We start from the raw sequence: 23,904 nt of genomic DNA on the forward strand, positions 1-23,904 counted from the left end.
CCTGCTCCGTCCCGCCTTCCGCTCGGCGGCCGGGCGGGCCTGGCGGGACCGGCCTTTGCCCCGCGCACCTCTGGCTCCGCCCTCCGCCTGGCCGGAGGACGCCCCCGCGCCTCTCGGGAATTTCTGCGGGGACCCCGGTCCCGAGCCGCCCCCGGACCTCGGCGCGGACCCCGGAAGGCGCGCGGACCGCCAGCGGCCGCCGCCTCTCACTGAGCCGTTTCTCGGAAAGCCGAGGGCTTCGAAGAAGGCGGGCAGGGCGGGCCACGCCCGTTGGGCGGCCCCGGCAGCTCTCTCGCGCCAATTGGCCTCCGCGGCCGTCGCTCGCGCGTCGGGCCCGCCCCCTCCCTTAAAACCACGGCTGCGCCGAGCCACCAGCCGATCCGCCGGAGCCGCGGCGGCGAGCGTGGGAACTCGGGCGGAGGCGAAGGCGGGCGGCGCGCGGCGCGGCGGCAGGTAGGCAGGTGGCTGGGCCGCTCCCACCCTCCTCGGTCCCTCCCGAGGCCTAATCGAAAGCTCCCCAGGTTGGCCGATGCTTCAGAAATCCCATTTTCTTAGACGCGGGTTTGCGCCGAGGGCTTTGGAGCGGCCCGGGCAGCGCAGGGACGTCCTGCGCCTTCGTCGGGAGACCCTCCCCGTGCAGCTCGGCCCCACCTCCGGGACAGCGCCCGGGCGCAGCGGCGGGGGTCAGCTGGAGAGCCGGCCCACCGGACCCTCTGTCTGGGTGATGACATTGGGATTTCCGAGCGGGCTGGAGGTCTCCGCGGCCGCCGTCGCCCAGCCGTGCCCGGCGAGCAGGGCTGCGCAGGGGTCACAGCTAAGGGGCACGTCGGTCTAGGGCGCCCGAGGCACAGGTGGCCCTCCCGAGGGGAGGTGGGCGCTCGCCCGGAGCTGTGCAGCGCTTTCCGAGTGGAGCCGGAGGCTGGGCTTGCCGGCGTTCCAAACTGCCCGCCGGCCACGGGGCTGTAACAGCCGCTTGCTCTCCCCTCAGTGGGAAGCGGTCCTTAAACGACGACCCTGACCCCTGGCAGGTCTCTCATGGAGACAGCTGGGAGTGTCGCAGTCATTTCAGCCAGACGGTGGCCGAGGGAGACGAGGCCTTGATGCTTTGGTCTCGTGGGGATGGAGGTCTGCGCGGCCACGGCGAGCGCCCCGGGGCGCTGGGTGGTGTGGGAGACGTGGGGTGGGGGCTCAGCACATGCCGCAACCGGGCTGGGTGGGCCCAGGGCAGCCCCATCACCTCCTGCCCGGGACGCGGGGCCTGCTCCCGTCTATGGGGATGATTAGCTCCAGATCGGAGTTGGCCCATAAGAAGAATTATTACCTAAAAATCGAGGAAGAGGAAGTTATGAACATGTGACTAGGCTTATAAATTTTTCCTGGCTCTGCGTTTGGTGGAATTAATCGATTAGTGTTCGACAAATCAGTATGGATGATCACTGTACTAGAATCGTAGGCTTTGAATGCTGCTTGGAATGTCGGAGGTGACCTCAGTGAGCGTCCGGGCGGGGCTGCGCATGTGCTGGGACCGCGTAACTTAGCCGAGGCTCCTCTCTGCAGGGTGACTGAAGTAAGATCTGCGGGGCCTGTGTGGGCCTCGGCTTTTACTCTTCTGCAGAAAGAGGGGCTGTTCTCCAGCACTTCCATTTTATTGCTCTTCCTCTCAGTGCCATCTCTCTCGCGGCCTTTCCTCTTTGTCTTGTAGATCACCAAGGCTCTTGACCTTAACGGTTTTGGGGTTATGAATCCATTAGAAATCCTGATAGGAAGGTGCTGACCCACTTACTAGAGAAACAACCACATAAAGAACATTTTACTTTTTATTTCAGGAGGCTCCTGGAGCATGGGTGTAGTTTGAACCTTGTCCTAAGGGGCTGAGCAAAATGCTGATGGCTGGGAACGCCTCATTCACTTGACGGATCTGCAGACACCAGTCCTTCTGTTGTGTTCTGGCCCCCGTGTCCCTTGTCCATGCAGCTCATTCCTCATTTTAGGGGACATCCTGCATCTGTCCTTCAGGAGGGATCTGTCAGAATTTGTGCCCTAAGTTATTTTCTGGGGCTGCTGGTGTCATTCCATTTCTCTCACTAGGTGGCCCTCCCAAACCTGTCCCTTCTCACTTATAAACCCAAGGGACTGCTTCAGAATTCTGGGATGCTTGGGAGTCACTCACTGTGCAGGTGAGGAACACCTACCGAGGTTCAAGTGACTGTCCCAAGAGCCTTTTCTGGAGTCTTCCAGATCCCTGTCCAGTTCCTATTTCACACACTTTGCCCCTTTATATCCACCTGAGGCATTTGGGGTGGTTGGGTGAAAATGGGACCTCACATTCCCTGGGACCCGGACCCCCTTTCTGATCCCACAGTCACCTTCAGGTCAGGTTAACAAAACACCCACTTTTGCTTTATGGACCTCATGGTTCTAGGTGTGACTGTATTCTTGGGGACATTATGTCTTGTCACTAACGTGTTAGCTTGAAGAAGTCACATTTTAATCAGAAGAATAGAAATGCTTTTTTTTTTTTGGGTGGGCGTCTCTCCAACTGCCTAGGGGATTTCCACCCCATTCTTGTACATGTGGGCTGTGAGTCGATACGGATAATTGCGTTCTCTTTCTGTGCTGTTGGGAAAGCTGCCTGTTCTGGCAAGAATGTTCATCCAAGGGATATCTCTGTGTGCCTGGGACGGTTAGGTCCCCAGACTCTGGTGCCTTCTGGAAGAGTCTAGCCTGGCCATCTTGGCTCTGTAGCTGCAGCTGATTTCATCATTGTTGGTCCAACTGGTCATAAGAGTTCCTGAGGAAGAAAGTTGGGGTAATAATAACATCTGTTATTTAGAGAGAATCTTCTAATGCCCCGGCACTGTCCCAGGTGCTTCACATGCATCATCTGAGGCTTCCCTGCAGTGAGGCCGAGTTCCCATCATGTCCCTGGGTTTCAGCTGGTATCGCTGACACTCAGGGGTGAATGAGGACCCAGGGTCACTCAGCTGAGAGATGGCTGGACTCCAGCTCTGTCTCATTCCCAAACTCATGCTCTTATCATTAAACCAGCTGTGAAGGAACAATCTAGAAGGGATAGCCTTGGAGAGTTCCTCTTTCTCAGCACAAATGTCACATGTGCTTGTGGACACTGGTCAGACTGGGCATCACATAATGGAATTGGCTCTTAGAGTGATGGGCTGCTCATTGAAAGGACCTGAAAATGTAGAAGCGACTTTCCCCCGTCTTGTGCTGACAGTGGGCTGAGGCTGTCAGACGCGTCTGTGTTCTCCTGAGACAGAGCACGAGGTGCAAGCTGCAAGAACCCCAGGTGGGCAGCGTCAGTGTCCAGCCACTGCGGGTTTCCCGGGGAGCTTTCAGTTTTCGTTCCTGGATTGGAGGCCCTGGGGACAAGCATTGTGTCCTCACAGCACGGGACCCAGAGTCCCTGGATCTGTGGGTTTCCCCCAAGCCACGCCGTGTTGGCCACACCTGTGTCGCGACCCTCTGATTCTCCTGTTAGCTGTTCTTGGCTGCTAAGCACACAGGTGCTGTGATTAATGAGACAATATTTATAGTATCATGGAATATGTTTTTTTCTTTCAGGGATGTGTGACCGGAATGGCGGCCGGCGGCTTCGGCAGTGGCTGATCGAGCAAATCGACAGCAACATGTACCCAGGGCTGATTTGGGAAAATGATGAGAAGAGCATGTTCCGGATCCCCTGGAAACACGCTGGCAAACAAGATTATAATCAGGAAGTCGACGCCTCCATTTTCAAGGTAAAGACTTGAACTCTTTCCCCTGACCTGGGCTGGTGGAGGTGTGTTGAGTGATGTCTTCCTTATTTACTTGAAAAGGTATCCAATTTTTTAAAACAAACATTGAGTTTCTGAATCTGTCTCAAAAAGATATCCTAGGTGATTTTATATCTCTTATGTGACTTAACCCCTTTTGAGGTCAGTTGTATATTGTTGGCATTTTCCTGATGAGGAAATTGAGGGCACTTTCTTTATCTACACTACATGTCTTTTGCACGAAGACTGGCAAACAGAGAGAAAATACTTCAGTGCCCTGAGACTAAAACCTTTTCCCTCTGGGCTCCTGTATAAATTCCATTTAGAATTCTAGGAAGGGTTTGTCTTCATTCTTTCAAAGTCAGAACTTCTGGTTGGCAATGTGAGGATCGGCACAGATGAGAGAGACACTATCTGCTGCTGCTTCTGGGACCAGAGCATGTGGGATGTCCTGAACCTGCAGCACATGTCTAAAAATAGCTGTGCTTCCCTTGAGAATAGTAAGCACCCTAAGCAGGAGAGACAGGCCGTTTCGTTCTGCCATTTGAATTGTGGCAGCCGGTGCTGACGGAGTTTGCCCTGGGCTATGCCCGGCCCCACGTGCTCTGTTCTGTTTCCTTCTCAACACGGTCCTGTGCAGGAGGTACTGTTCTTGTTCTTGCCTGTAGAGGCACCGAGAGCAGAAGCGACTGTCCAAGATCTCACAGCTCCTGGATGAGGGCGCCAGCATTTGCCCCTGGGCAGCCCGAACACGAGCCCATGCTCCCCACCCCCAGCAGTACCGCCAAACAGATTTCTGCCATTACACCCAGATTCAGGCAGAGCCAGGGAACCCAGCTGTGTAGCCCATCTGGTCATCAGAGGCCCCTGTGGGCCTAAGGTCCCAGGAGTGCAGGCTTCACCCCCCGGGCAATTTGGAGCCCTAGGTCAAGGTGAGCCCAAGCTTCCATGTTTGCAAACAGATGCAGCACAGGTGGTCTGACTCAGAGCCCAGGTTGCAAATGGCTGCCTTCTATGTGTACTTGTTCTGTGGGAATTTGGGGGCCATAGATGGGGAGGGGAGAGCGAGTCGGGGAGGGATGGGGAGGCTGAGTTGTGGAGGGCTGGAGTGGGCCAGAGTCAGACCCCAGCCCGTGGATGAGTGAGGGGAGTGAAGGCCTGTGGGACCCCAGAGCACACTGGACTCTTAGCCAGGGATGGCTGTCTTCTGACACAAAACCCCCAAATGACAAACAGTCATATCTGGGCCCCAGAGTGGAGCTTAGGTAGGTCTGAGTCGGCTTAAGAAGCACTTCAGTCCTTCAGGTCTCTCTCTGGCATTTGCAGGGTCTGCACGTTTGAGCATGCTGTTAAGTCTGTAGCCTGGGTCGAGCATCTGCTGCCAGTTACTGGCCCTCCCCAAGAAAAGGGGGCACATGTGGACGGTTTGCATTCACCTTGCAGGCCCCACAGGGCCTGGACGTCTGGCAGGTTTCCCGTCCGGGACCCCGGGTCAAAGCCTGGACTCAGCCAGGGCCGCGGGGCGGGTGCCTCCTTTCTCGCTCTGCGTGTGACTCTGTCCTGTGGAGGTTTGTCTCTGGCGTCATGGTGGGCTTCTCTTGGGAAGGGTTCTGGCTAAATTTCTCCAGTACCCCAGGCCCACCCAGCCAGTGTAGAGGCTGCACACCAGGGCTTCTCATCCCTGCACTGTTGACATCTAGGGCCAGCTAATTCCTTGTCATGGGTGCCTCTTGGGTACTGTGGGACTTTAAGCAGTGCCCCTGGCTTGGACCCACCAGATGCCAGGAGCACCCTGTCTCCCAGTGTGACCGCCAGAAATGCTTTGGGCACTGTCAGATGCACCCTCTCCCGTCCCCGCTGAGAACCCGCTAGGGTCTGACCATGGCCAGCTTGGAGAGTCAGGCAGAGGCATGGGGCCCTGAGGCCCCAGGGCAGATTGGTCCACTAGGGCCCGGGGTGGATCAGCAGGCTGCCTGGCCCTGGCTGTGGCCTCTCCCTTTGCTCTGCACCCTGCTTCAACTTAGCTCTGGGGGGGATGAAATAAAGCCCCAGATTTATGCATCTTATGCAATGTTCTTCATGGCCGTTTCAACAGCGTTGAGAAAAATGTGCAAGATTCCCGATGTTTCCGTCGATTACGCAGTCGCTCAGTGTGGCAATCTGAAATGAGTCTACAATCTCAGCAGGAATGGGGGCGGGCGAGAGACAGGTACCCACTCAGAGGTGGCCGGGTGGCCATCCGGAGGGCCAGAGACAGGGGTTGGTGGAAACGGAAGGCAGAACCCGTCGGGTGCGTCCGCGAGAAGGGTTGCTCCTTCCCATCCTCTTAGGGGCGGAGCTCCGCCTCAACCAGATGGATTTTGGCTGTTGGAAGAAGTCAGCAGACAGGCCTTAGTAGATGGAGCTGTTGAAAGGTTTCTTGGTTAAGTAGAAAACCTTTAGTTTCCAACATTCAAAGAAATCCTTTCAAATATTTGCGAGTTAAGAAAAAAAGGTCTGTTTTCTGCCTCAGTGAGTGGATCATAAGAAGCCACTTAAACTGGAGACACCTTCATTCTCTGCAGGCATCATTCTGAGGTCAGCCTCACAGTGTAGACGGGAGACGGGAGACTGAAAAAGACAAAGACAAAGACGTGCAGCTCATTGTGTCTGCTTCCCGAGTATACTGACCAGGGCCTCCTCTCAGCTCATATTTATTTTTAAGAGTATTTTGCCTCCTTTTCACAAAATTGAGGGAGATATCTAGTTAACTCGGGGTGAGGATTTGCTGGTGGTCCTCACTGACAGGCACTGTGATAGCCTACATGGATCAGAACTTGCCTAGTAGCACAGATACTCAAACCCAGTACATCTTTGAGGAAAAAATAGCATTCGGTTTTAAAGCACAAGATGAGACCCAAACATGAAGTCAGGAAGAGTCTGTGGTGCCGGTAGGCGCTGGTTCCTGTGAGCGCAGGGCCGCACAGGGTGGGAGGCGTATGGCCCAGCATGGCTGCATGGCCGTGGGGGCCTCAGCTTACTGGCTGATGTCAGCTCCAGAAGGGTCTGGAGAGATTGCCCAGCTAAGCTGATCTTTTGGAGCTGGCCAGAGAACCCCAAGAAGGGCTCAGGGTGGGCTGCAAGCAGGGGGCCTGCATGACGGGTGCCTGTGACAGTGTCCCGTAGGCCATGCATTCCGGATAAATCCCGGCTGGTCCTAACATTGCCCCCAAATCCATGCCCTTCACGGTCCATTTGTAAAAATGATTAATCCAGTGGTTTGCAAGCATGTATGCGTTTGTGCGTGTCTGTGTGTGTGTGTGATGATTTTATCTCCCTGGGGGACTCCTAGCAGTGTCTGGAGGCATTTTTTGGTTGTCACAAGGTGGGGGTGGGGATCCTACTGGCATCTAGTGCGTGGAGGCCAGGGGTGCTCTTAGATGCCCAACTGTGCACAGGACAGCACCCACCGCAGGGAGTGATCCAGGCCCATAGGTCACTAGTGCTGAGGTGGAGAAACTCCAATTTAACGTAATAAAAATGTGAAGTCATTGTTCAATGTGTACATGGTTTTGCTTATATTTCTTTGGAAAAAATAAATCAATGCACGGACAGTGATGCAGTTAATAAATGATTGAAAAGGAGATTGAAAAGTATTGGAATCCATTTATTTTCAAACCTATTGCTACAGGGGAGTTTTGCATATATGTCAGAAAGGAAATGACCGCCCATGTTTGTTAATAGAAATGTTCTTCCAGTTTCTTCAGACAGAGATGCAGATTCTAGGCTCAGGGCATTCACAGAGGAGGGAGCAGTGTCCCTGAGCCAAGTCCTGTATGAGGGGACAAGGCCAGGACTCTCTTAAACGGACCTGTGATTCACTGGGGTATTAAGGTATTTCTGGAAGTGTGGCCTCCTGGCCACCTAAGTCAGGGTTTCTGGGATTCTGGCTAAAGATGCAGATTTCTAGACCTAACCCACATCCACCAGATGAGGGTGTTGAGGGGCAGGGCCCAGGAATCTGCATTTCATGTGCATCCCAGGGGATTGGTAAATGCATTCACCCCAAGAACAGTGGAAACCCACTGGGGTGGAAGTTGGAACAGCTGACGCTTAATCCCCAACCGGGTCACCTTGGGAAGGTTACCTCTGGGAACGGCCTTTTCCTGAGTAGGTGGGTGAGAATTCCCTCCAGAAGTCATTATTTTAGGCTGAAACACATCTGATTCTGTCTCACACCAAAACTCGTTTTTACCTGACAGAGACTTCCTGATTCATGTGTCTGTATTCCAGCTTTGAAACCTTTAAATTGCACCCATTCACATGTTTGGAGTGTTTTCTAAATACTGTGCTGTTCTGTGTTTTGACTTTTTAATTTTCCAGCGTTGGGTTTCTGTTCCTAGTTCAGCTTCTAAGGTTTGGAGGGGTCAGAGGATGGAGCTCTGGATGAACCGACGGAGAGGGAAAACATTGCATTGCATTTTTAACAGTGCCCTGGGGGTGGGGAGCGGGGAAGTTTAGAACAAATGCCAAAATGCAAAACAAAATGCCTATTAAAAGCAGCAGGCAGTGGATGACCACATTCAGACCTTTTGCAAATGTTTCCTCTTCAGTGCTAAGTTTTAGCTAAGAGTTGATTTGAAAAAGCAACAAATTGTTCTTTGTTTTGAACGATCTAGTGAAACCATGTGCTACTTCCTCTTTGTACTTCTTGACCTCAGGCTCCTCCTGGCCCTCCAGTCCTTGCCGAGAAGCAGATGGAACGCATGCGTGTGTGTGTGCGTGTGCGTGTGCGTGTGCGTGTGCGTGTGCGAGAGAGAGAACATGGCTTAGGTCTGGGTTCGAATTCCCTCTCAGTTGGGCCATCTTGGGGGACCCTTTTCCTGCCTGGGACTTTTCAGATCTGTCAGAGGAAGCGGCCTGGTTGAGGTCTGAGTCCTGAAATTTCTCGAAAATGGGTTGATGGCCAAAAATGACTCTCAGGAGGGCACGCATGTGCTGGTGCTGACCGTGGCCGTGGGTGTCTGTGGCCTAGGGGCTGGCTGTGTATTTCACATGCCTCTTTTTCTTCCCTCAGGCCTGGGCAGTGTTTAAAGGGAAGTTCAAGGAAGGGGACAAGGCTGAACCAGCCACGTGGAAGACGAGGCTGCGCTGCGCTTTGAACAAGAGCCCAGATTTTGAGGAAGTGACAGACCGGTCCCAGCTGGACATTTCTGAGCCGTACAAAGTTTACCGCATCGTTCCCGAGGAAGAGCAAAAATGTAACTATCCTTTCCGGGCACTCAGCCCAGCACAGGCTGTGCAGCGGGCAGCCCCCACTGGGGAGCCCGGGTCTGGAGTCAAGGTCGTCGCCCCCCCGGGGTCCAGGGCGAGTGGTTTCAGCTAAACAAAACAGTTCTCTCCTTCGTATAAGCAGACACTGAGATCCCTTTCTGCTGACCTTGCCCGCCCTCTGCTGATCAAGTGGCAGCTTCCAGTTGACTGAGAGGCAGTGGGCGGGTGGACCGGGTGGGGAGACCAGGCTGCAGCGACTCTCCTGCTCGCTGCGTGGACCAGGAGTGCGTCGTGCGACCTGCCTGGGCTCAGTGATGGGGCTACACAGGAGCAAGGATCCCCTGACAGTGTGGACGAGGAATTCCTTTTGTTTTTTAGCACCCCACAGAGATGGCTGGGGGAAAATAAGGTGGAAAAAGAAGGGATGATGATAAGGATTGAGGGTACAGTTATTGAATGAATTTGCAGGCAACGGCACTGTTCGGTCCTGATCGTTGTTTGGGAACTCTGGGATTCCCAGAGTTCCTTCCAGCTCTAAGATCCCAAGGAAGCCTCTGTGAGGAGATTAAAGCAGGGAGAGCCTCAGACGCCAGGCCTGCTTCCGTGCTCCGGTCACTCAATCACTCCTCAGTCAGCACGTACTGAGCTCAGTGCTGGCCTCCAAATCCTTCTCAGAGAGGCAGGCTGTGAGTCAGAGAGGGCCCCCGAGATGCAGCAGTCTGGTTACCGTTTGACCGGGCAGCACAACAGAGTCTGGGGGTTTTCTGGCCTACTGGTCATCTGTAGCCTGATTGTCTGGAGAGTCACAGTGAATTTACTAAGTCTGAACCCTAATCCACGGTTACCAGTAAGTCCAGCAAAATGACCTTCCCCTGGACAGGCAGATGGCCCTTGGGGAGGCCTCCTAGATAATATTCTGGGAGGGCTTCGAAGGGCCAAGCTCAGGTCTTTTTGCCTTATTTCCCAGTTTTGGATAATTTTTCTTTATCACAAAGTGAACTGTGGTTTGAAGGAATAGAGAAGTTTCCCCACCTCCAGGACCAGCCAAGCTTGAACTGACAGGTGACCCTCACTTGTTTATAGATCAGGGTGCAGCCAGCATCACCTGCAGGGTGGCTGTTAAAGAAGAAACAGCAGGTCCTCAGGGGGCACAGAAACATGGCATTTGCATAATGTCTTACTGGACCCATGCTGCTGTGTCCTTCAGCGGTTTGCAAGCTATGCTGGAGGGGGTGCCCACCTGCCCTACTTCCCCCATCAACAGCTTCTAGGTGAATTCTTGAATCTATCAAAATGGAATAAAAATTCAGTCCAGACGGATCCATTCTATAGCTCATTGGAACTAGCAAATTCCAGACAAGTGTTTGCTGGTGGTGACACATCTCACAGTGACCGACTCAGGCAAGTCCCTGGCCGGGGAAGAGGTGCGGGGGAGAAGTGAGCTGGCCTGGAGTGCTTGTGTGAGCCAGGCACCTGCCTTCAGTGCTTCCTGAGGAAGGCGAGTCTCATGGTGTGCTGGGAATGTGCATGGTGTGTGTACAGATGCACACGTGTGTGTTTGGAAGCACAAAAAGAGATTTCCTGCCAATTAACTTTAAAAAATGACTCCAGCCTGCAAACGCATTTTGCCGGGAAATCTTTGAGTGTCTTCAGATGCTCCAGTTCGTAAATTTAACCTCTATAGGGTGTTGGGCGCCTGATGTAAAGTGCATCTGATGTGAATTAGATCGAGGCAAAGGAGGAGGAGACCACAGCGCTCTCCTTGCCCTCTGCGTGTCGGACACAACCACCAGCTTCTGTCTTTTGACTGCTGATCAGGTGACTGAGGAAGCGTGGGAAAATGTTTCTAGGCCTTTTCCAAATGAATGAAGACACTTGACTTCTTTCCTTCAACTCAACAATTAGAAGGCACTGATCATGCCTTGAGGACAACCGTGATGGTTCTGTGCCATATGTCATGTGTGTGTCCGGTCCTCCACAGGCAAGCTGGGCCTGGCGACTCCTGGCTGTGCAAATGAAGTTCCGGAGATGGAGTGCGGCCGCTCTGAAATCGAGGAGCTGATCAAGGAGGTCAGTGTTCCCAGGGTCCAGCCCGACTGCAGAAGCTGCGTGGCTTTTGGTGAGGAGCCGCACGCTCTTGCCCTGCTGGGGCTTCCAGAGCCTTGGGCTCCCTGCGAAGCAGCGCCTCTGCCCTGCAGGGACAGGACAGGGGTGGGCCACCCTCGCAGGCCAGGCTCGCTGCATGGTCAGCCTCTTTACCCTGCACGGCCCCCTTCCTCCCGATGGCTGGGGCTGAGCTGCCTGCTCCGCGGCAGGGAAAGTTTCCTCAAGCTCTAAGCTTTTCATTTTTCAGACATTTTGAAGAGCAGCCTTTTAAACGCATCCTGTATTCCCTTGCCATTTTTTTAGGGAGGCTACAAGTGAATGGGACAGAAACGCCCTTGCTGCTTGGGGTTGTTGTTACGACACGGATTATGGTACGAGCTCCCCTAGGTGGGCGGCCCAGCTCGTCTGCAGGTTTCTGCCCTTGATGGGTTGGAAAGCCAGGCACCCGAGCCTGTTAGAATTGTATGTCAACTCCTAGTCAGTAGGCTACAAGTAAAGGCTTATGGGATCTCCTTAGACAAAGCATGCAGGTTTTTGAATGCCACTTGTAGCTATACGGATGCCCTTTTATTCTGCCATTAACTATATTTTTATGGATATTATGTGGTGGACACTGCATAGCTAAAGTAATCCCGCACAGCTCTTGCAAAAGGGTGTGTGGCTGCATAGACATTCTTTTTAATACTCACATGGCAGCAGAAGGATCCTTAGAAGTAGCCAGGCTGCCAGAAAAGGCAGATAACAGACCGTGCCTTGCGCGGAGCCGCCTGGCTTCTCTGCAGACGCAGCTGTTGAGTTTCGGGTGGTTGCCGGCAGCAGACTGAGTGAATTCCTGCCTCCGTGTCACTTCAACAGTGTCCTGCTTTCTGTACAAGGCTTTTCTGCCAACTCAGCTAAGAGAGGGAGGTAGCTGGTTCGCACCCTGGGACCGCAGGAAAAGTGGTTGATTGGGTTTATCAACATCCTTTGAGGAATAGGTGAGAGGGAAAATCTAGATGTGGGGCTTAGAGGGAAAATGGCTAACGCGTGGGGTTTTGTTCAGCATCACTGTTCATCGGTGTCGCAGAATGTGCCTGCTTTTCCAGGCCGTCAGGGCAGCTGGAAGACTGGCCATTCGGTGTTACAGGCAGTCCCATGTAAAAGGCCAGTAAACTTACTAGGGGCCTGGAGAAGCTAGTAAATCGGTCACGTGGTTGATTGCTAAGCCTGGTGCACTTACTGCGTTGGGCTTTTCGAGATGTAAAGAAAAACTTTCCTTTTGTCTCATGAGGTAAGGATGACAGTGTGGTTTTAGGTAAGCGTAAACCGTTCCTCTTCACGAGCACTGGAGTCCCTTCGGGAGCTCAGTGACAGTACTGCCCTCCTCTCTCATCCCTGAACGCACAGCCCTCTGTGGACGAGTACATGGGGATGGTCAAAAGGAGCCCCTCCCCGCCGGAGGCCTGCAGGAGTCAGCTCCTCCCAGACTGGTGGATGCAGCAGCCCAGCGCAGGTGAGGGTGGGAGCGCCGACTGCCGCGGAGGCCGAGCTCATATGAAGGGGGATGATTAGGGCCTCCTGGCCTTTCAGACCCGTGGGGCACGCGAGGCCCTGCCTCAATCCCTCCTTTATTGGAAAGCATGAGCCCAGAGACTGGGAGGTGACAGCTGGCCCGGCTGGCCTCAGAGGCTGCTAGGCTGTGGGGTGGCTGTGTTGACGAAGGGGCCCTGGAGAGGACAGCCCTGTGCGGCAGTGACCCCTCCGGGAAAGTGAGCCCAGCCTCTGGAGACGAGGCCTGGACGGCAGCGTGCAGCCCAGGGATACTTTGGGAGCAGGCCCTTGTGTGGGAAGGAAATGTGGCCCCACAGTGTCACACTGACACATGGCCCCAAATGCCACAGTGCAGAGGAAGTGTCTCCCCCCGAACTGTGCTGGTTGGGTTGAGGTCTGGTTTTCTGCATTTATGAAACACGGATCACTGCGCTGGGAAGGAAAAACACCAAATTCAGCGGAAGCCTGTGGCAGGGCCCCAGAAGCACGCCATGTGTGGCTTTTTAAGAAACTTCTGGAGGGGGAGTGTTTGGGATGGTTCCCTGCACACATTTGGGTCTGACTGGTTCTGAATCTGCTTCTCTCCTTCTCTGGCAGGCTTGCCACTGGTGACGGGGTACACGGCCTACGACGCGCACCATGCAGGTATGAAGGTGCTCTGGGCTGGGTGTGGGGTGTGTCGGCATTCTTTAAGACAGTGAGAGGAACTTGTGCGGGCTTGTGAGGGTCCATGCATGAGCAGGACGCGGTGTCAGAGGTCGGGAACCCGATTCCTCCTCCCCGTTGTCTGATTTAGGATCAAGCCGGTGGCCTCTCCAGGGAGCTCTTCAGAGGCATAAATATGGAGGAGAAAATGTGGGGACAGACACTCAAGGTTCAGCCCTTCCTTGCTTGTGTGATCCCAGGCAGAGTAACTGAACCACTTGGGACCTCAGACTCCTCATCTATAAAGTAGAAACAATAATAACAACTACCTCCCTGGAGTGTTGTGAGGATTAAATGTTGTGTTACTAAAACTTTCTGCTAGGTGATATAACAGATCAACGACTGTCACTAGCTCATTTCCTTTACTCTCTCCCACACCCAAGTTTATAATGACAATGGTACTAATGAGGATGGTGGTGATGGTGAGGATGGTAATGGTGATGGTGAAGGCGTAATGGCGGTGACAGTGGCAGCTGGCATTGTTGAATGCCAGCTAGGAGCCATGATCAACGCCGAGACCTCCGTGGCCTTATCTCCTTACCCCTTCCCGTCCCTCCTAGGTTGGTGCTGTCACTGCACAGGCTTAGAAGCCCTGGGTCTGACGGCCTGTGGGCCGCAGAGCTCGGATAGGCCCCAGGCTGTCCTGTCCATGCTCCTGCCCCTTGCTGGCGTGGTGTCCCATGGTTGTCCGATCACACTGGAGCTTGGACTGGGCTCCTGCCAGGGGCCTCTGGAGTTTATGTTCTGGATCATCGGCCGTGTCTTGAGAGCGAAGGAAGCTGGTGTCTTCCCCAACAGCTGCTGTGCTCTTGAGAAGTGAATAACCTGACTCATCAGGACGGGCCACAGAACGTTAGTGTAGGGGGATGGGCGGCCTTGTGCTGAGGAGGAAACGCGGCCCAGAGAGAAGTGCCTGACCAAGGCCCTCCGGGATGGCAGTGTCTGGGTGGTGATGGCAGATTCTCACCCCGGCAAGAAATTATTAAAAAACAGCGCTTCTGTTCAGAGAGCTTTTATTCATTGCACAGAAGCCCTGCGAGCTGGGCACTGTCATCACTCCGGCTTCACAGATGACGAAACTGAGGCTGAGAGGTTAAATCACTCACCCAAGGTCACACAGCTGGGTTCGAACGCAGGCATCTGGCTTCAAGCCTGCTCTTGGGACTGCTTTCCACTGGGCAGCCACTCTGTTCACCAGAGGCCCAGCTCTGGGAGGCCCTGGGTCACGGGACCAGGCTTTTGACCGGCTGAGCCCTGGGCTATGGTCTGGGGAGTCTGCTGACCGATGCTTTCTGGGGCAGGAGAGTAGCTGGGCATGGGGAGCGTGGGGGGGGGGACGCCATCCAAGGGGGAGGTGTCTTCCGTTGTTCCACAGCTGCCTCGGCACACAGTGGGGGCACCAACTCCCAGGCATTGCCTCCTGCTAAGACAACTCTAAAGTACCCTTCTAGAAGCTGTGGACTTTAGTACGTCTGTTCAGTTCCCCCACACACACCCCACTGTGTAAATAGCTGATATCAGGGGTCCCCAGGTCTTTGCCCTGTGGGGGCATAGTAATGAGTGAGCCGGGCAGGAGCGGCACAGACTGGGCCACGTGGAGCACTGTGCCCATGGGACTGTTCACCGTGTGGGTGCCCTGGGGACACACGCACCCCACCAGGCTCAACTGTCCCATTTTTCTAGAGAAACCAGAGGTCTGGATTTTATGTGAAACCTTCCCATATAAAACGTTGGCATCAGATCCACGTGGAGTGCATCCCGCCACGGGGGTAGATGCAGGCTCGCCCATGCCGCTGGTGTGTGTTCTTGGCAGTGTGTGTCTGCAGTGACTGGGGGAAGGACCGCGCTTGAATGCTGACAGCAGGGCCTGGTGCTTAAGAACGCAGATGTGGAGCCAGCCGGCAGGGAGGGAGTGAAGCCAGTCTCCCCGCCTCAGCATTGTGCCAGCAGGACAAGCACTTGACCTGTCTGCCTCAGTTTCCCTACCTGGAAAATGGGTGTAATGATGACTGGTTTCTACTTTCTGCGGTTAGCATGAGGATTAAATGTGCTCACAGGCCCACAGCACTGGGCTCAGCACGTGTGTGTGCCATGTAGACCAGAGACTAGGATTTATAACTTCAGGAGCCTCATCCATGTGGCCCATCTTTTGTCCTGTTCTCCAGTTTATTTAATTATGGCTTATATGGTGCTTCTAATGCACTAAGCACAAATAGGTTAGGCCTCCCAGGCACCCAGCGAGGTGGCTGCTATTACTAGCTCCATTTTGCTGATGGGGAAATGGAAGCACAGAGGTAAAGTCATCTGCCCCAGGCCCAGGCCATACAGCTGGGACTGTGCGGTGGCAGGCGGCTCCAGGCTCTGCTCCTGGCACCTTTGCCGTGCAGCCGCTGCAGTTGGCCCAGCTCCCAGCAGGTGGGTGAGTCGGGGGGGCACATGACGGGTCACACAGGGGCCCTTAGAAGCGCAGGAAGGCTGAGCCGGGTCACCTGGGACCTTGGTGTGTCCCCTGTGGGTCTCCAGTGCCCACCTGCAGGGTGCGGTGTGTGCTCGCCCAGGCCCACCCAGCTCATGCCTTGTCTAAGCCTCCATCCAGGCCAGTGTCTTGGCAGTGGGGTCACTAGGACAGCCCCATCTGGGCATCGCTGGAATACCGCGCCTGCCGCTCTCTCTGGAGCAGCCAGTTCACGCGGCTGAGAGGCGCTGTGCGAGATAAAGCCTCGGCCGTGACGGGGCAAAGGGGCATGGTGGCGACACAGGCAACTGGGGTGTTTCATTCATTTGGGACAAAGTTCAGAATTGTTTCCGAGCCAAGGAAGTGGATGGTGTCAAGTCACCAGGCATGCAGACTTCACGACCTTGGCATGGTGGGGAGGATGGTGGATGGGGAATAGTGACACGGGGTCGGAAGCCAGCGCTGTTGCCTGCCTGCTGGGAAACCCCCATGTGGGCCTCGCTTTCCCCAAGTGTCAAGTACATGAACTGGACAGGAGCCCCTCAGCTCTGCCTCCCAGCGCTGCATGATTCTAGAAAGCCATTTAACTCTGACGTGGGAGAAAATGGAGCCTGTGAGCAGCAGTGTGGAGTCTGGCTATTTGACTGAATGCTTGTTGAGCCAAGCCCAGTGGGAGGCCCTAAGGAATTAGGAGTGCACAGCAGCGTTAACTCAGGTGAGGTAGGTGGCCACCCACAGGGCCGCCCCTGATGGTTGTGCAGGCTGTGCACTGCACAACTCCAGGGGGCTCCATGGAGTTGGGCAGTTCAGGAGGCACCCCTGGACTGGTCTGGGGCCCTAAATGCTGATTCCTCCCTGAATTTAGCTGTTGTGTTCTTTCCTACCTTAGTTTAGAGGTTCCCAAACTTTAGTCACTTGAGCCCCACCTTTGCAATCAGATTTCATATCTGAGGACTGCTTGTTAATTATACTATTATTATTAACATCCTGTTGCTCTCTAACTCTCATTTTTTAAAACTTGTTTGTTTAAATGGGGACCATCCCTCACTGCCTGCAAGGACACCCAGTGCCACTTGCTGTAAGTAGGTGGTCAGGGGTCAAAGCAGGTCCAGCGAAACCTACTGTTCAGAAGTTCTAGCTAGACTGTCACTGGCTCAGAGCCCAAGTTCCCCCACCCCTTTGTTGAAAGGAGAGGTCGCCAGGTTAGGTGCTAAGGATCCATGGGCACTGGCTGGGGCTTTTTTTCTCGAGATGAGAGATTGAGAGAATACAGAAAGTAGAATCATCTTTTCCCCCATTTAATGCTGTGTGTCCCACTGTCATCTCACGTGCAGCACATTTTGGGGAATGTTGCCTTAACTTGAGTGTTTTTCAGACTCTTTTCTGAGAACAGGTTTGGATGAAGGGTTTCAGGGAGATTTCTTTGTTTGAAATTCTGGGAACCCAGAGGGACTGAATTTGTCAAAAAAAGATTCCAGCCTCATTTTCATGAACGTGGAATTCAAATCTAGCATTTCCTTCCAGTATGAATGTGAGCAACAGGCCACACTTTTATATAGTATATAAAGCATATACATATATATGGTATAACATTATATGTGTTTATTGTATGACACTGTATAACAGGCTTTCAGTGGTGTCTGTGAGATGGAGCTATTTTCCTGAGAAATTTAATTGTCACAGCGTCATTCACCCTCAGCGTGGCCTGTACCTTACAGCAGTCACTAGACCTTCCCAGAACTACGAAAAGGACCATACTAGTCTTTTAGTTTTGGAAGGCAGCTTTGCTCACCACTATGCCTCCAACGCTGTCTTTTAGTTTTGAATCATTGGTATCCTTAGTAAGTCCGTGTATTTATTCATGCTTTTAAAAACAGTTTCTAGAAGGAGTGCGTGAACTTCCCCAGCATGTGAAAGAAACCCCAGGTCCACAGAAAGTTACCCTGCACTGTTTAGGAGGAAGAGGGGCTCTGGGCACTTGCATAGGAACGACAGGGACCCCTTCTCTGCAGCCCCTGACCCGTCCCCCTCTTCCCCACAGCCTTCTCCCAGATGGTCATCAGCTTCTACTACGGGGGCAAGCTGGTGGGCCAGACCACCACCACCTGCCCTGAGGGCTGCCGCCTGTCGCTGAGCCAGCCGGGCCCGCCTGGTGCCAAGCTCTACGGGCCCGAGGGCCTGGAGCTGGTGCGCTTCCCGCCGGCCGACGCCATCCCCAGCGAGCGGCAGAGGCAGGTGACCCGGAAGCTGTTCGGGCACCTGGAGCGCGGCGTGCTGCTGCAGAGCAGCCGGCAGGGCGTGCTCGTCAAGAGGCTGTGCCAGGGCCGCGTGTTCTGCAGCGGCAACGCCGTGCTGTGTAAGGACAGACCCAACAAGCTGGAGCGCGACGAGGTGGTCAAGGTCTTCGACACCAGCCAGTTCTTCAGAGGTCTGTGGTTCCGAAGCCTAAAGGTCGCGCCCCTCCCCCGTGCCCCACACCTGCGGGTGGAGGGGTGGCCCGTGGAGGAGCAGGGGCGCCCCCTGCATGTGACCCTGCCCAGCACTTTCTCCCTGAGTGATTCTGGGGTGTCTCTCTGGCCTCGACTTCCCTGAATGTGGAATGGGGGCTGCAGACACAGTACCTTCCCTACGTGGCTGTGGGAGGAGTTTAAGGAACTCAGCACCTTGCATCTCCCTTGTGAAGTGTCCTCATGCCCCGGGTGCTGGTTAGAATTGCAGAGTCTCAGGCCCATCCCAGGCCTGCAGAGTCAGAACCTGGGTCCTGGCCAGGTCCCTGGAGATTAGCGTGCATGTCTTGAGACACATTGACCTTGAGCGTGGAGCCCTCAGGACAGCACCTGCACATGGCAGTGTGGCCGTGAGCTGTTAACGTTGTGTGCTGCCTGTGATCAGGATCCCATCCTGCCCGCCCCCCGACAGGTCAGGCCATCTGAGGTCAGTCAGTCTGGCCTCCTGCATTGCTGTGTGCGGCTCCCTCCTCCGGGCCTACAGCTCTCTGCTCCTCTCCCTGTAACAGTGCTGGCTTGGGGCTGATGTCAACTGTCTCCTGCTCCCCTGCCTGAGAACTCATGGGGGCTTCCTGGAGAAGGGGCCCTGGGAAGGTGGGCGAGGTGGCATGTGTGCACTTGCATGTGAAGGCACCGAGGGTCCATCTGGTGGAGAAGTGGTTGGGCCAGGAGTTGACCTCCCCACCCTGTATGTCTTTCCAGAGCTGCAGCAGTTTTACAACCACCAGAGTCGGCTTCCCGACAGCAGGGTGGTGCTGTGCTTTGGAGAAGAGTTTCCGGACATGACCCCCTTGCGCTCCAAGCTCATTCTCGTGCAGGTAAAAGCAGGCAGCCTCAGGGCTTGGGGCCGTATCTCTCGGCCCACATGTCAGGACTCACTTTATGCTTGGGCTGGAGGACAGGTAGCAAGGATGGGGGTTCTCCACCTGTGGACAGAGCAGGCTGCGCGAGACCTTCCATTGTGGGAAGGTTCCATCTCTGAACCATCTTCTCATGTTCCAGGACTCTCACAATCTGTTGTCCCCTCGTCCCCCTGACTTCTTTTGAAAATTGAAACCTCCTTTTCAGAAAGATTCTACCTGTTAAATTGCCTTTAGGTCTGAGTGACCCTTGTTCACCTCTAGGCAAAGGAATGAAACTCTAATAATGGAATTCTGGACACTGGCTAGCGAGGTTGGGACAACATCGGGAAAGTACACATAGGAGTTTTTGCAGGAATACCACTTGCTCTTTCTTTGCATCAGCCTCTTCCGGGTTCATTCATCTGGGACTCGTGGAGGTTCTGAACGACAGCTCTGAAGGCACCCAGCTGAGAATCTGGCTAGGGTCAGAGCAAGTCCCACCTCATTGCCCGCCTCTGTCTCTGACCTTGGGTGCCTTCTTTCCAGATCGAGCAGCTCTACGTCCGGCAGCTGGTGGAAGAAGCCGGGAAGAGCTGTGGTGCCGCCTCCGTGCTGCAGGCTCCCGAGGAGCCCCAGCCAGACCAGGTCTTCCGAATGTTTCCAGATATTTGTGCCTCACACCAGAGACCCTTTTTCAGAGAAAACCAGCAGATCACAGTTTAAGTCCCTCTCTGGGGCACTCCCCCCCGCCTAGGTCCTGCATTTCGTTATTACAATTACTGTCGTAATTATTTAAGGGTATGGATCCCTCTGACCTGGGGTGGACGCTGTCCTCTGCTCTTAATTTAGTAAGGGCGTTCTCTGAGGACGCGGCGCTGAAAGCCCGGTGGTGTCCCAGTTCTGGTGCTGAGATACAAATGCCGAAGCACACCCTGAGCTGGTCTGGGTGCTGTGACTACAACCTGTGATTAAAACATTTATTTCAGGAATTTTTTCCCAATTGCCATTAGTTGCTAGATTCTTTCAGCGTTTTGGGTTAATTGATATTTCCAAAGGCCTGGCATTCAGTTTTACTAGCAAGTAGCTGCTTCCGGTCAAGAGCTCTGGAGTGTAAGATCCACTTGTCAGAACCAGGCTGCCTTTTGTCTTTATTTTTTGTTAGAGCTGTAGGTTCACGGTTTCATATGCTTGCTTCATTGTGAACTACCTTTTCAATTTAAGCATTTTAATAAGATTGAAAAATGTTTAGATACCAGCCTCCTTTCAATAAGTGAAAGCAAAGCTCGTGGCTGATCAGAAGAATATGTGTTCTTCCTAGAATTTGGTGCCAGGAAAGTGGTTCTATCAGCAGGTGAACTGCTGTGTTGTCACCTTCAGACAGTGAAAATCTTCCCTTTGGGCCTTCGTTGCCAGGAAGCTTAGGGCTAAATTTATTTTTTCATTTCTGTAATTAAATCATCCCAGATACTGTTCTCTATTCTTCTTTCTAAATGGCTTTGACCTGTTTAAAAAATATCTGTACTTTCAATTGTCCTTTTGTAAACGGCTCTGAATCAATTCTTTTTTCCTTTTACAAACTGGGCAGAATAGAAATCACAAGTTCAAAAGCAGCTGAGGATTGAATAAGCATTCTGATTGTGCGTTAGGTTCAGGCTTAGATTCCTCAGGCTGTTCATCAGCCGGCAGTGTTGAGCGTGTGGCCTGGCTGGACTGGGCTGGGGTTGTGGGTGGGATGGGACAGCTTCTCATCGCTGCCCTGGCCGTGGGGTGGGCCTTGCAGGGGGAGTGCCTCTCCCCAACCCTGGTCCTCCTCAAGGTCCAAGGTCCCCACTCCTCACCAAATCCACTCTTCAGTTGAGTCACATAGGGGATTCCAAAGGAGAAGGCCCACGGTTAGCCCTGGAAGAATTACTGCCCAAACCTGTCCAAATGTTAGCCTTAAATCACGGTGCTCATCAGAAGCTAAGGCTGAAGACTGGGAGCGATGGCTGGGCTCGGGGGTGACCCTCCATGCAGGGCACTGTGTCTTCATGCCACCTTAAAGGCCCTTCTGTGATTAAAATGCACCTGAACATTTTTTCTAAACAAAGTGTTTTCGTAGATGGGGTGCCTCTTACCCACCTGGGCATTCTGCACACTGCATGGCTGCCCCCAGTCTGTGTCAGGTCTGCAGGCGCCCCCTTCACGCCGGTGCGGCTTGTTGACAGACCTGACTGAGTCAGGCACATGCCTGGGGGTGGGGTGTCAGGGGTGGGGGTGGTCTGTTTGCCTCCCTTCCACTCTCCCTGGGAAGATAACCCAGTCTGGGTCACCACCATCCCTGACTCAGAATATCAAACAGCAGGAAGGAGCCTCATCTGTCAACCTCATTTTGGAAGTGGCAGAAGTCAGGGTGGTGAGTCTCTGATTTACAGTGGAAAAGCCAAAGAGTGCCTGCTCACTTTCCCATGGCTCCTTCCGTGAAGGCGATGTAGGCACCGCGTGCAGCAGGGCTTAATGATCCCAGGCCCTTCAGGTGTGCCTGAGTTCACATGAGAATATAGGAAAACTCCAGTAAAGGTGTTTTTTTCCTCTTTGGCCAACAGAAGCCAGCATTACATTTCTGAGGATACCAGACCTGTTTTCTGAAATGTCAGATAACAATAGGCTTTACTCTCTGCTCAAATGAATGTTAAAGCACACATCTTTAATAATGCCGAATGAATATTTATTTTTGTATCCTTTAAAAAGTATATTGATCTCTTTAATTCTTTATGAAAATAAAGTGCCCTTTTTTAAAGCTGATGTGTGCTCCGTTTTTTGTTTTTTTAAAGTCATTGTTGAATAGTTCATCATTTTCACCAGATTCTAGGTTCTCTAAAGAGGGAATGAAAAAAAATTCCAGGCTGTGATTTTACGGAGTTTTGTTTGCTTGTATTTTCCTTATCCCCAGACAATAGCAAATGGGTCTGGAGGCTCGCAGGTGACAGAACTTCCTGGGGCCCATGTAAAAACACTGTCTTTATCGAATGTGAGGACCGGTTTAGGTTTCTGTGAGCTGACTGATGAGCATGCAGGTGTGGGGAGAAAGCAGGCAGCCTGGACAGTGCTACCTTAGAAGCTGCTCGAAGTCATTTGCAAGGGACCCACCCCCAGGGCTGGGTTGGATGTGATCCTCCCGTTTACGTACAAGCTCATTGTGCTAGGTCCTAGGGCTACAGCGGGCATGCGGGGACCCAGTTCGGCAATCATGGCGATTGTGTCATGGGGCATGTCTGTTCAGCCACCCAGGACAAATCGGTCAATTGCAGGGAGGCAGAGACTCCGGCCAACCCAGGCAGAGGGGTGTTACCCAACACAGTCTGTGTCCAAGGCCGTGCACATTCTCTGTCCAGCCTCAGACGTGCCCGGTGGGACGGAGGCTGTTCTTCATCCCAGCTTACAGATGAGGAAGCTGAGCACACGTCCATGTGTGACTGACCGGGGGCCCTGGCGTCAGCCCGAGAGCTTTGTGGGGGCTCTTGCTGCCTTGCTGAAGCCTGCTGGCCTGCTGGGACCTGGGAAAGGCAGCAGCTGGGTGACTTTCTTAGAAATCTTCTCAGTGAGTCATGCTAATTCCCGCACGCTGCAACGAGGAATTTTGTTTATAAGCAAGGCCTTCTCTGCCATGTGAAGTCAGGGCCAAATGTGGGAACTTAGAGCCTGCTTCTCCCCAGAGTTCAACACCCTGGTGCGGGCCACTGACAAACCCTTCCCACTCAACTTGTGGCGACCCTGGAGGCAAAGGAGGGGAGTGCAGGGGGTTCATCTGCAGAGGGGGGACTTCAGGGACATGATGCTTCCGTCATAACTGGGAGTTGCGGAAAATGTCACTGGGGCCCTGGAGGCAAACTGACTTTCTAGATGTGGACTTGCTCTGGACGATTAGCGTCCAGGACCCGAAGGGCAGCTCATGGGAATGGGCTGATTAGACCTTCTAGAAACTGAGCAGCCTTCACTCTTTGTATTTTAAAAACACTGTAAGAAATTAAGATATTTCATCCATCTCAGCCATTTCAGTGATTGCCACTCAGGGCACTAACTTTTGCAAAATCCATCTGGGCTGCAAAATTCTTGTTTCCCTTTGTGATGTCCAGGCAGATAAAGATGACCAGCCCTGGGATAAGCATCCACACAATCTGCTGGGCCCTGGGGATCCTGGCTGGGCAGGCAGCTGGGGTGCCATGGGGGCAATTTCTCTCTGCAAAGAAACAATTGTGGGAACCAAGAAGAGCTTGTTCATGTGAGTGGTTCAGACTCTCTTAGTAGAAGGTTTTGCAGCTCAACTACTCAGAAATATTTAGAAATTCTTTCTGAAGAATGCTCTATAACCAACGTCTGTAACTTTAGCAGCTCAGCGGGCTGAGCACGGGGGAGGGGTGGTTTCTCCGTGGAAAGCCTGGGGGCGGGGGCAGCAGCAGTGCCCCAGCCCACTCCTGATTATCTTCCTCTGGGACATGTGTGTTCTTACTTTGGCTTCTTGAAAGTTCCCTCTCACGGTAAGAAGCTCATTTAGCCCCGTGTTTCCTAAACTGTCTGACCTGATGTTAAGCCTTGCGGTGGGTCTGTGTGAGCATCTAATCCAACCTTAGGCGTTGAGAGGAAAGCATGCGTATTTCTTTCCTGTTCTGGTCAGGCTGCCTTCGGGTCTAGAGGACGGTTTCACTCACTTCTTTGTGTAACAAGCTACCCTCACACTGACATTGAATTTCCCG

At 53.5% G+C, this 23,904-nt stretch overlaps 1 protein-coding gene across 3 annotated transcripts in view; it reads left to right on the plus strand.

Moving 5' to 3' along the window:
* The window catches only part of IRF8 (interferon regulatory factor 8), a 53,367-nt gene extending 31,412 nt beyond the window's left edge, over positions 1–21,955 (plus strand). Inside the window, exons 1-9 of one of the 3 annotated variants that reach the window (XM_073226965.1) lie at positions 384–452; positions 3,583–3,758; positions 8,830–9,013; positions 11,008–11,096; positions 12,519–12,624; positions 13,260–13,307; positions 17,864–18,250; positions 19,032–19,147; positions 19,718–21,955. In XM_073226965.1, coding sequence (XP_073083066.1) covers positions 3,585–3,758; positions 8,830–9,013; positions 11,008–11,096; positions 12,519–12,624; positions 13,260–13,307; positions 17,864–18,250; positions 19,032–19,147; positions 19,718–19,894 — 1,281 coding nt within the window. In that variant the 5' untranslated portion in view covers positions 384–452; positions 3,583–3,584 and the 3' untranslated portion in view covers positions 19,895–21,955. Of the gene's footprint in view, positions 1–383; positions 453–3,155; positions 3,308–3,582; positions 3,759–8,829; positions 9,014–11,007; positions 11,097–12,518; positions 12,625–13,259; positions 13,308–17,863; positions 18,251–19,031; positions 19,148–19,717 lie in introns of those variants that run through there. The other 2 variants (XM_036993804.2, XM_073226966.1) reach the window with 2 other exon arrangements.
* Positions 21,956–23,904: the final 1,949 nt, after the last annotated feature.

Source organism: Manis javanica, chromosome 17 (genome assembly GCF_040802235.1).
Source record: "Manis javanica isolate MJ-LG chromosome 17, MJ_LKY, whole genome shotgun sequence".
In the NCBI taxonomy this organism is placed as follows: domain Eukaryota; kingdom Metazoa; phylum Chordata; class Mammalia; order Pholidota; family Manidae; genus Manis; species Manis javanica.